This window comes from Papaver somniferum, chromosome 1, assembly GCF_003573695.1.
Source record: "Papaver somniferum cultivar HN1 chromosome 1, ASM357369v1, whole genome shotgun sequence".
In the NCBI taxonomy this organism is placed as follows: Eukaryota; Viridiplantae; Streptophyta; class Magnoliopsida; order Ranunculales; family Papaveraceae; genus Papaver; species Papaver somniferum.
In genome coordinates this window covers 243,476,616-243,488,912 of record NC_039358.1, presented here as the reverse complement: position 1 = coordinate 243,488,912, position 12,297 = coordinate 243,476,616, and the positions used below count along the sequence as shown (strand labels likewise).

At 36.3% G+C, this 12,297-nt stretch overlaps 1 protein-coding gene and 3 long non-coding RNA genes across 7 annotated transcripts in view; all 4 read left to right on the top strand.

Annotated features, from left to right (window-relative positions):
• The window catches only part of LOC113339712 (60S ribosomal protein L23A-like), an 8,310-nt gene extending 3,530 nt beyond the window's left edge, over positions 1-4,780 (top strand). The window contains exons 2-3 of one of the 2 annotated variants that reach the window (XM_026584946.1): positions 3,000-3,326; positions 4,667-4,780. In XM_026584946.1, coding sequence (XP_026440731.1) covers positions 3,000-3,313 — 314 coding nt within the window. In that variant the 3' untranslated portion in view covers positions 3,314-3,326; positions 4,667-4,780. Of the gene's footprint in view, positions 1-2,999; positions 3,327-4,666 lie in introns of those variants that run through there. The other variant, XR_003355099.1, reaches the window with a different exon arrangement.
• Positions 577-1,391, top strand: LOC113339723. The gene is made up of 3 exons (XR_003355100.1): positions 577-771; positions 921-1,045; positions 1,316-1,391. It is a non-coding gene; the product is annotated as an uncharacterized LOC113339723 (long non-coding RNA).
• On the top strand, positions 1,442-2,399 carry LOC113339730. The gene is made up of 4 exons (XR_003355101.1): positions 1,442-1,474; positions 1,691-1,813; positions 1,902-1,986; positions 2,241-2,399. It is a non-coding gene; the product is annotated as an uncharacterized LOC113339730 (long non-coding RNA).
• Positions 4,781-5,495: 715 nt separating the features above from the next.
• Positions 5,496-7,580, top strand: LOC113322503. Of its 3 annotated transcripts, none has more exons than XR_003347167.1 (4): positions 5,496-5,862; positions 6,131-6,229; positions 6,962-6,980; positions 7,103-7,580. It is a non-coding gene; the product is annotated as an uncharacterized LOC113322503 (long non-coding RNA). The 3 variants fall into 3 exon arrangements; XR_003347166.1 differs by having other exon boundaries at positions 6,931-6,980; XR_003347165.1 differs by lacking the exon at positions 6,962-6,980.
• The last annotated feature ends 4,717 nt before the right edge of the window (positions 7,581-12,297 follow it).

Here is a 12,297-nt window from a genome sequence, read left to right as displayed (position 1 = left end):
TACACTAGCCAGATGAATGTGTATCTCCTAGTTACACATGTTATATGCATGTGTAACTCTCAGTTACACAATTCAGATGCATGTGTAACCGCTAGCTACACTAGTCAGATGCTTGTGAAACTGAAATATACATTGTTTTATGTACTGTTCATTTTAATCGTATAAATACTGATTGTTTGTTGTTATATTTCAGGTTTTAGATAACTTCATAAAAGCTAATTGCTTAAACGTGGTAATGGTCTCGCTGGAACTGGAGTTGACGCTGAATACACAAGTCAGATGCATGTGTAACTCTCAGTTACACTAGATAGACACATATGTAACTCTCAATTACACTAAACAGATGCGTGTGTAACTTCTAGTTACACATGCTAAGAAATTATTGTAAATGAATATTAAAGTAATAACTTTTTTTTTGTGTTTTTTTTTTTATGTCTATTTATTTGCATATATATACAAGTGTAACTTTGCATTACACATATCATAAGGATGTGTAACTTCTGGTTACACATGCCATATGCATGTGTAACTTCTGGTTACACCTTCGCACTGTATTTTAATACTTTCGGATTTGGACCTATTTAGAATTTATCTGTTATTAATTTATTTTCATAGCTTTCCTGCTATTGCAACAAGATAATATGGTTTTCAACCTCTGATTCTTGATAACTAACGCAGAGAACTTTCCTTGGCTGTTCCCGGATATGTTCTTAAGTTACATCTTTTTAGAAACCTCAGTCAAAGTTTTAAATGCAACCAACTCAATTAAAGGTAAGTCTTTACTTTCTTTTCAATTATTTACATGATACTTGTATTACAGTCGTTCTTGGATGTGCATCTGGTCTTGGCATGTAATTAGATGTGTATCTTTGATGCCTGCGCATTTTATACATCCTGATAGACCAGATGTATATATGCAGGGGAAATACAAGTAGACTATGAGATAGATTGATCTGATGGAGAAGAGGGTGGTTATGGCAGAGTCGATGCTGGAGGGTACATTACAGTACCAATCTGGTCAAGCTAAGTGTTCAAATCCATCAAGGTATCATATCCTCATCCATCTCAAATCCAATTATTATTCTGCCGCTCCTCCGTTCATGTTGATTTCATATCAGTCTGTTTAGATAAATGCTTAGTAAATTTGCTAGGTACGAATTAAAACGTTCTCTCTTAAGATTCTGATGGTCCAATTGGGCTCTATCTAATAGTTTCTCCCACTAGATTCACCAACCTCATTGATTTCGATCAAATTCAGTTGAAATTGTCATTGGGGATTTTATCAATGCTGAATCTGGTGGTAATTACATTGCAGAATGCTATTGAATCCATTGAAAGGGCTGTAGAGCATGGAATAATGAATTTTCTTATTTCGTCAGATTCTACAATGCTATTAAAGCTTTCATTACAAGGAAACTGCCATGGTTTGTGCTGGCCGATTGCCTAGCCAAGAAAGGTGTTCGATTAAATAAAGGTCAGGTGCTTACTTTCTCTTCCAGGCCTGCATTTTTTTTATCGAGGATGGAGTGGCCATCTGAATCACAAATTGTATTCTGTTAATACTTGCAAAGTTTAGCCTTTGTGAGCTATTTTTTTGGTCACAATTTGTTCTTAAAATTGGTTATTTGGTAGTGAAATTTCATTGATTTGGCAAAAACCATAAATATCAGTATTATTTATCACTTATCAGGTAATCTCTGTTTTGAGGTACAACAGAAAACTACTTGACGAAAAGGAATTTGGAGAAGCTCTATATGGGAGTGTTCATTATGAGCTTTTTTTTCTCTTCAGCCTCAAGAGTCATAATATACTTGTAAGTCCATCATGCCTTCCTTCGTTTTATTTGGTTGTTAATCATAATAAATTGAATGGCTTCTAATTGAATGGCTTCGTTTTATTAGCGACTTGGATTCCTAGCTGAAGACACCCTCTATTTATGTGTTCGACTGTTTAGATGCAGGAATGATTGCCAATGCGTTTATAGAGGTTAGCAACATGGTGAAAGTTATATCAAATGTTATGTGTACTGAAAAAGAATTCAAATCAGAGTGTTTATATCAAATCCCTTGCTCTGTCTTAATAAGCTTATGGCTCGCTATGATGGCTACATCTTCATGTTGTTATTTTTTTAATTATTTGCTTGAGTTCTTGAATTCTCAAGTTACCAAGGCCACACTGGTGAGTTGACCAAATTGTTTTTGCCTCTTGTAATAATCTTACTTTGTTATTTATGATTACAGTCTCAGAAGATCGGTCTTGAGTACATGGATGTTGAAGGTCTTAAGAAGCTTAACAAGAACAAGAACTTGGTCAAGAAGCTTGCAAAGAAGTTTCATGCTTTCTAGCCTCAGAAGCTGTTATCAAGCAAATTCCCCGTCTTCTTGGACCTGGTGTTAACAAGGCAGGCATGTTTTTCTACCAAGAACTGTGGACTTATTAATTTGTTTATGTTGCTTTGTCTCGCCTTTTTGTTATTGTGCTTTCTGTTGAATGAATGTATATCAAAAGGTAGTATATGGATATAGGTCTGCACATTACATCTGTTTAACTGCACATTAGACAAGCCATATGCATGACAGTTTGCACATTTAACTAGCATTGGCAGACTATATATGTGTAACTAGTAGTTACACATATAATCAAATGTGTAACTTCTAGGTACACAAGCTAAATGAATGTGTATCTACTAGTTACACATGCAAATTAGATGTGTGACTTATAGTTACACATGTTAATTTGATGGTATATGCATATGTAACCTAATATGAAACTTCTATCTAACTGTAACATTTTTTTATTTTACCTTCTTTTTGTAGAGTCTGTAACTCTGTAAGGGTGAACTATTAAGTTTTGTATACTTGCTCTAGTTTATTCAGTTATGAGATAGATTTGACTATTCTGTGTCCATTGGTTTTTGATTTTTGGATGTCCTGTTTTGTTCATTTGTATGAGAAGTGTTCTAGCTGCTATGGTACTGATATCATTTGCTTGTCATGTAGTTACTAAGAAGGCTGACCCCAAGGTGCTGGCTAACAAAGCTTCCAAGGCTGTCAAAGCTGGAGCATCAACCATTAAGAAGAAGGCTAAGAATATCTGCACATCAGTCATATTTCACAGGCCAAAGACATTGCAGAAGGCAAGGAATCCCAAGTACCAATATATTAGTGCACTACCAAGGAACAAGCTGGACCATTACCAGATCCTGAAATACCCACTCACCACCGAGTCCGCAATGAAGAAGATTGAAGACAACAAGAAGAAGAAAATAAGGATGCTTTCAAGAAGATGTAAAACATCCAGACAGATAAAGTGAACACCGTTATCAAGTAAGACTTCTTGATTACTTACGACTAGCTACTTCTTTTTCTTGAAAGGTAGTATATGGATATAGGTCTGGAATGGTTTCACTTAACTCATACATCTGTTTAACTGCACATCACACAAGCCATATGCATGACAATTTGCACGTTTAACTAGCATTGGCAGACTATGGATGTGTAACTAGTAGTTACACATGCTAATTAAATATGTAACTTCTAGGTACACAAGCCAAATAAATGTGTATCTACTAGTTACACATGCAAATTAGATGTGTAACTTATAGTTACACATGCTAATTTGATGGGATATGCATATGTATCTTATAGTTACACATGCTAATTTGATGGGATATGTTATAGTGGTTATATTTATGAAATTGAGAAAAGAACATCAAGTCCTAGTAGTAGGGAGTAGTAGTGGATGCAGATTAGACTAATTAGATGCAGGTTATACTTATAGTTACACATAATAATTAGATGTGTAATTTCTAGTTACACATGATGATTGTATGTGTAACTTATGCTAATATGCATGTGTAACTATTGTTTACATGTGTAACTACTGATTACACATGCATTTTGTTTTCCTGGGTTCATATCTATACCCTGCTGAATCAGTTGTGTGATCATTTTTTGCGATATTAATGTGCTAGCACAAGGTTCCCAGGTGTTTGTATTATTCTGCCAGTATAATTACTGTCTGAAGCTTTACTTTCTGTTGCTTAAAATGTCCTTCGTCATCGATAATATGAAAATGGCTTAGGTACATCTAGACTAGCGCTGTAAAACGTCTTTCTGTTAATACAGTGCTAACAACGTCTTTCTGCTGAAGCAGTGATATCTTAATTAAGAGATTCTCATTCACTTGCAAGGTTAAATGTATTATTTTATGACTGGTAATTGCTTGATAGTCACCTCTCGTTTTTGCTAGTGTTATTCATTTAGAGATGGATTTGCTGATTTTATGTTGACATATCTAAGTCAGATGCATGTGTAACTCCTAGTTACATAATTCAGATGCATGTGTATCTGCAAGTTACACATGTTAATTAGATGTGTAACTTTTACTTACACATACTGATTTTGGGTACACATATCAATATGTATGTGTAACTCCTAGTTACACTAGTCATATGCATGTGTAACTGCTAGCTACACTAGCCAGATGAATGTGTATCTCCTAGTTACACATGTTATATGCATGTGTAACTCTCAGTTACACAATTCAGATGCATGTGTAACCACTAGCTACACTAGTCAGATGCTTGTGAAACTGGAATATACATTGTTTTATGTACTGTTCATTTTAATCGTATAAATACTGATTGCTTGTTGTTATATTTCAGGTTTTAGATAACTTCATAAAAGCTAATTGCTTAAACGTGGTAATGGTCTCGCTGGAACTGGAGTTGACGCTGAATACACAAGTCAGATGCATGTGTAACTCTCAGTTACACTAGATAGACACATATGTAACTCTCAATTACACTAAACAGATGCGTGTGTAACTTCTAGTTACACATGCTAAGAAATTATTGTAAATGAATATTAAAGTAATAACTTTTTTTTTGTGTTTTTTTTTGATGTCTATTTATTTGCATATATATACAAGTGTAACTTTGCATTACACATATCATAAAGATGTGTAACTTCTGGTTACACATGCCATATGCATGTGTAACTTCTGTTTACACCTTCGCACTGTATTTTAATAATTCCGGGCCTAGATTTAATAATTTTGGGCCTAGATTTAAATTTTATTTAATTATGGGCTTGACAATATGCATAAGGGTATCAAGGTCTTTTAAAAACTCGGGGCCTAGATTTAAACTTTTTTTAATTAAGGGCCTCATATTATGGGTTATCCATGGGTTGGGCCTGAGCCTAATTTCCCCTTTATAGAAATGCTGCAGAAATGGTATCTTATTGCATTGTTTTAGACCATATCTTCCAATATCTCTAAAGTCTTGCTCCCTTGGCCCCTTTGGTACTATTGCTAGCACTTGCAAGCCAGACCATATTTTAGCCAAAAGCGATGTCCAGCAACTAGACATAGTTGAGAATTAGGGGTGAGCATAAAAACCGGAACCGCGGATTTGACCCGTATCCGTCCGCAAAATTGCGGGTGAAAACCAATCCGCAAGAGTTATGGACCGGACACGGGTGCATTCTCAAATCCGCACGCGGTGCGGTTACGGTTGCGGTTGGGATTTGATAACCGCGGATTACCCGCACCGTAGGACATATAGGGAATTTAGTAAATGTATTAAGGACAATATGGGAAGTTGGAGTTTGATATATAAACATCTTTAGCTTTCGGTGAAACCTAATAGCATCAGTTTTTTTCGAGAGGAAAAGAGACCTAATAGTCTCAGAGAAGAGACTTCGATTCTTCTTCTTCTCTGAGTAAATTAGTTCTCTCATTCATCTTCTTCTCATCACAGATTCACAGTAAATATCCTTCGATTCATCTTCTTCTCATCACAGTAAATTAGTTCTCTCATTCATTCTTCTTCTCTGAGCAGCATCAGCATCAGTAACTGTAAGTAGTTCTCTCATTTTCATTTCTTTTGACTTTCAATGATTATTATATGTTCTAGTGATGTTGATTTCGTTTTAATTGGTTTGGAATTTTCTTAGATGTCAAAATAATTTTGAGTATGTTTGATTTAGGGTTTTCTTAAATTAGTTTTTTCTTCCAATTTAGAGATTTTGGGTGATTTGGTCGGTAAAGACCATTATCAGTGCTGAAAATTAAACCAGTTGTGGGTGTGGATTGTCTAATTCATGTATGTTATTTATGAAACAAGGTAGATCCACGGATTGGAGAGAAGAATCTTCAGGAGAACAGTATTTAAAATCCTTGGGTAGGTGGTGAAGCTTGTATTATCAGTGCTACAATTGTTTGGGTATGATGTTGCTATCTCTGCATTCTGTAACATATCTTCTTATTTGCATTTTGTAATACTGATTTTTTTCCTCCTATGCATGTTGCAAGTCTTTGTAGCCATATATGTATGTAGCTTAGTAGTACAGCTTCTGTGTAAAATGTTATCAAATAGTATACCTTACTAATAAATATGGAAGAATAGTCTTATAGAGAAAAATTGCTGGTGGAGTCATTTAGCTTTAGTGTATCCGCAATTTCCTGTAGTATTTAAGATGTGAATCATGTACATAAGATGGAAAATCATGTGAATACTGATAACTGATTTAGAGTACTTATAGTATTACATATGTGGGTACAGTGTGTACATCATTTTTATTAGATGGTTATTGTTTTCAAAATTAGGTTCCTGCAAACGGTAGCATGATTACATAGCGGCTACTAATATGTATTCATTATAAGATTAGATTTTTTGAATAGCATGTGGGTCGAATTTGAAACTTGGTTTCCTAACATCTCGGCTAATTATATTCATGTCTAGCATCGTATCCAACATTAGAGAGTTTCGGTTAGATCTACCGCTTCACTCATCGATAACTCATATTATTGGTCAGCTTATGCAAATTTATTAATGATGAGCTTTTGTGCCTGCATACTGTAGTTGCATGCCTGTATGATAACTTTCGCAATTTTTACTCTTTTTTTTTGTCCCTTTTCAAATAGCAATCTGACTAATCCATATTGTTGCGAGTAGAAAGCATTCCCTTGGTAAGGTATATCCCAAAAGTGAGCCTTCTTATTTGAGTTGATTTTAACTCTTTTAGTTTATAGATCATTGCATCATTGATTCTGTCAATCTTATTTTTCAATATCTACTGTCAATGGGTATGAACAGGAGAATCTGAGAGCAGATGGCTTCAAGTACTAAGGGACCTTCTATTCCTGTTGACGATCCTGATGAGAGCATGGCTACAGTTAACCCGGCAACCGTCGAGAGCATATCTACAGCTACACCATCATCTCTGGTTGAAGTTTCAAAGCCTCCGAAAGCTTCTGGTAAGAAGCAATCAGACTGCTGGCAACATTTTGATAAGCGCCTTGATCTTAAGCCACCTAAAGTTCAGTGCAAGCATTGTAAAAGGAAGTTTTCATGGGGTAAAGACGATATAGGGGGTTCTAACTCTCATGGAACAACAAACATGAACAACCATATAAAGCAAAGAAGGTGTCCTAACTACACTCCACCTGGACAACAACAGTTAGCCTTTCAAGTAAGTGATAATGGTGAGACTCGTTCCGTTGTGAATCACTCGTTTGACCAAGATGCATGCAGAGCAGCCCTCACCAGAATGATCATCAAAGATGAATTACCTTTTATGTTTTTACAACGTGAAGGCTTCTTAGAATTTTGTCATCAACTAGAACCTAGGTTTGATGTTCCTTCTCGTTTTACTGAAGCTAAAGACTGCATGAAGATGTATTTAAGTGAGTACCACAAATTGAAAGCTGAATTTAAAAAGTATGGTAGAAGGTTATGTCTCACCACTGATACGTGGACTTCAGTTACAAACATGAGCTACATGGTGTTGACAGGTCATTATATTGATGAGAAATGGGTGTTAAAGAAGAAGATATTGAATTTCTGTCCAGTTACGGATCATACTGGTCTGGAATTAGGTAAAACAGTTGCAGCTTGTCTTTTACAGTGGGGGATTGAAAGGGTATTCACTTTGACAGTTGATAATATTAGTTCTAACAATGAAGCAGTTGCTTATTTGTCCAAGAGAGTTGTGGGTTGGAAGGCTGCAATTTTGGGAGGAGAGCACATGCATCTTAGATGTGCAGCACATATCCTTGCCTTAGTGGTTAAAGACGGTATGGATTTGTATAATGAATCTATTTCTAGGATACGCGAGGCCGTTAAGTTCGTTAGAGGATCAGCAGAAAGATTGAAGAAGTTTAAGGAATGCGCTGAACAACGGAAGATTAACATCACCAAATTTCTTAGCTTGGATTGCGAGACTAGATGGAATTCTACTTACCATATGTTGAGTGCAGCTGAAAAATATGAGGAGGCCTTCTACCAATTTGAAGAATCAGGGTATGCGGATAAATTTCTTAATCCCCCTCGACCACCAACAAGAGGTAAAACAAACGTACCAGCAGTACCAGCAGTTCCTAAGGTATGGCCCGTTGCTTCTAATTGGGAAACAGCTCGTGCATTTGTTAGATTGCTAAAAACTTTCTATGATGCTACATTGAAATTTTCTGGATCAACTTATGTCACGTCTAATTTATTCCTCGACGAAGTAATTTGTATTAATGACGTACTGCAAGAATGGGTTAAGAATGGTAACGTGTTATTGTCTGACATGGCTGACTGGATGGTTCTTAAATATGAAAAGTATTGGGCAGTGGATAAAATCAACAAAATGTTATACATTGCTGTGTTGCTTGACCCACGACGCAAGGAAGCCTATCTTAGATTTGCTTTGACAGAGTTACTGAAAGAGAATCATGTTACAGTTGACCACGAGGTCCATGAGATGATGACTGCAGTGAAACTTATTTTAACAAATATGTTTGAGGAGTATGCACTGATATATAAAGGGGATGATACGGATTCAAGACCAACAACTTCAGTACAGACTTCTCGTTCACTAGAACCTCAGAATCCGATCAACAGATTTGTTGAGTCTGAAAAACATCAAGAAACAGTGGAGGGGAAAACAGAGCTGGATATGTATTTCTCAGAGAAAAGAGAGGATTTTAATCAACAATTCGATATTCTGAATTGGTGGAAGGTTAACTCTTCCAAGTATAAGATCTTGTCCATGATAGCTCGAGACGTGCTTGCTATGCAAGTATCAACAGTAGCTTCAGAATCAGCTTTCTCCACGAGTGGTCGTGTTCTTAATGAGTTTCGAAGTTCCATGCTGCCAAAAACAGTCCAAGCACTGATCTGTGCTCAAAATTGGCTTCTAGATAAACCAATCAATCTCGAGGAGCTGATAGAAGCGGTTGAAAAAATTGACTTAGGTAAATCTCAAACCTTGCTTCCTTTGTTTTTGCATCTTTCTCTTTGTGATCAGCCTTGCACTAATTAAGTTGATTTGTCAAACCTTGCTATATTTTGATGTGATGCTACAACTTTGGGACCTATGGGGCATAACTTTTTGTGTGCAAATTTGACCTGATCAGTTCATTATAGGGTCTGCGTGCATAACTTTCTATTAGTCTCCTTGGAATTTGATTAGTCATAATCAATCTTAAAACTCTGGCTTGTTGTTCCTCAATGTCGATTGGGTCTGCGGTCTAGTTGTGATCAGCCCTTTTAAATGGTCTTTACTAACCAATGCTGATTGGTTTTTGTTTCTTCTTGTTTATTGCTGCCTTATATCTGCCTTATAGTGTTTACTGATTATCTATAACTCCTCATTTTACAGATGCGGCAGAAATCTTGCAGGAAATTCCAGACATATCTATCACGGATTGAATCCAAGGTCTCTTTTTTAGTTTTTGGCATCAGAGATTCATATGGCTTGGCACCAGACTTGTTGCATTTGAATTACTACTCTTTTGTGTTAGCTGTTAACTATCTTATGTCTATTGTTGCTTTTGAATTACTGAATTATAACTCTTTTGTGTTAAAAAAACGTCTGCACTCTAGTTTGTAACTTTCTAATTTCTACACTTAGTTTTTTTTGATGATTCTTGTGATCAAATCCGCGGTTAATCCGCAACCGGCCCGCAAAATCCGCTGATCCGCAAAGGGCAAATCCGCGGATGATTGGGCCGGTCACGGTTTGAATTTCCAAATCCGCAACTTTGACGGTTTGGTTGCGGGTGACCCCTAATCCGCAACCGTCCGTCCGTTGCTCACCCCTATTGAGAATTAGTAGTTGGAATTTTTCAATGTTGATTGAAGCTTAACCTGAAAAGAAATCATGGTTTGCATGCACTCTTGTCTCAGTTAGTGTTTGTATTTGCATTTCACAAAAAATAGAACTGGAATTTTTTTTTTAAGCCCAACCTTGTTCACAAAAGAAAACTGGGATTTGTTCTCAGAAAGTTTTAACTATGAACAACAATGTACCTGCAGAGAACGGCATTTTCCCATAGCAGAATTTCACTCTCTGCACGGCATAAGGCATGACTAAGGGTGCACTGGCGTGACCATAAGCATTACAGTGAACTCATAATATCAGTCTTGAATGATTTAATTGGAAGTTCTTGCGTTCTTGACCAACTGTAAGCTGAACCGTATAAGAGCAATTCCTATGGAATGAACAAACTTGGAGTTTATTCATTTTGCCCCCACTATGGAATGAACAAACACAGAAAATTGATGTTCAAATGAACAGATCTGATCATTTGAACATCGAGTCGGAACATCAGGCGCGCGTCTATTGTAAGGACGCGCGCCATCCCTACTAACGCTGGCGTCAGAAGAAATGACGCGCGTTCATGCAAAAAACGCCAGCGACACTTGGATTGACGCCCGCGATTCTTGGATTGACACCAAGTACAATCCCTGATTATTTTACTACTTTTTAACCTTATTTTATCTCAGTTCATCCTATTTTATCTCAATTAAATATTATATTTTATTTTCATCTTTATCCTACAAAACATTTTATATTAAAAAGAAATACTAATGGGGCCCTAGAAAATCAAATCTGTTCATTTTACCCTGCTTTACCATAGTGGAGAAACATGTTTGACCATCCACGTGGCTCAACAAAATTTTGAGTTTGAACATTACCATAGGAACTGCTCTGACAACTCAGTCATTTGTTGAGAAAAATATTTCCATTAGTACCCCTATAGGTACTATTTCCACCCCAACCAAATGGCTATACTTTCCATCCATAGACACCTCTAAAGCTGAACCGTATAACAACTCAGCTCTGGCTGTATACACAGAAAATCGTTTCAATTTCCATCCGTACACACCTCTTCTTCTTCTTATAATCTGATTTTTGATGTTGATGATGATCTTAATTTTCTAGTGTTTGAACTCAAATCCGTAAATGTTTGATGCCCATTTTATTGTTTTATAATGTAATGTTTGGATATGAGACTGTCTGCCAACGGTTTGATAAAATACCTAAGAAAATGTATGACTGAGGATTAAGTTTACCAACAGTTTTCTGTGCGGTTTTTAAGTCATTTCAAGTGAACGATGAAATGCTAAGGTCAAGATAATTTAATGCTCATGGTTTGACTAGATTCGCTGTAGGTTGAAGAAATAATTAGCTAGGCAAACTGACAAGCAATTTTTGATTGTCGCGCAGTAGGAGGCCCGGCCCATTTGGAGTACAAGTCCGGCTAAAACCCTAACATTTTTAAACTAAGATTTAGGGGGAAAATTCGGCAAAGAGGAAAAACAGAACTGAGAGGAGAAGAAAACTATGGCGAAGAGAATGAACTTGATTGCTGATTCTGCGTATGTAGAAAATAGGGATGTCTTGTTTGAGATGTTTCTCAGTCTTACATGGAGATTGATCTTTCAAATGAGGTTAGTTTCTAAACAATGGTTTGGTTTTATGTTCGACAACTAAACATCAACAAACCGAATTATATGCATGTAATCCACTTTTGAAACAATATGTTATGTTGCCCGAACCAGTAGTTACTTATGAGGTTAGTGTCTTCATGGGTCTGATATGTATCCATAGCGATACATATCAGTTGAGCATTTGGGTACTGCAAGAGGATGGTGATACTAATAACATATAGCTTTTGATTCTACATCTCAGAGTATTGTAACCTTGGAAATCTTCGCGAGTGCTGCTAATTCATATCAAGTAAGTACCCGCAATATCGAAACTGGAAGTAACGCATTGGATAGGATTCCTAACAATCCATATAATGCTTCTCATTTCATCAAGGCATTTGTGTTGACTTTGTTGCCTGACACCTCTGTGCAACTAGAGTGAGCAGTTGAGCTGCAGAACATCCCCCTCTAATGAGATTTTCAGGGCATTTACATTCAGGTATTTCAAGAATTAATTTTTTTTTTACATTGTAATAAATGTGATTCATATTGTTTTTGAAGTTATGACTATTTTTTTTTTTTTTTTTTTT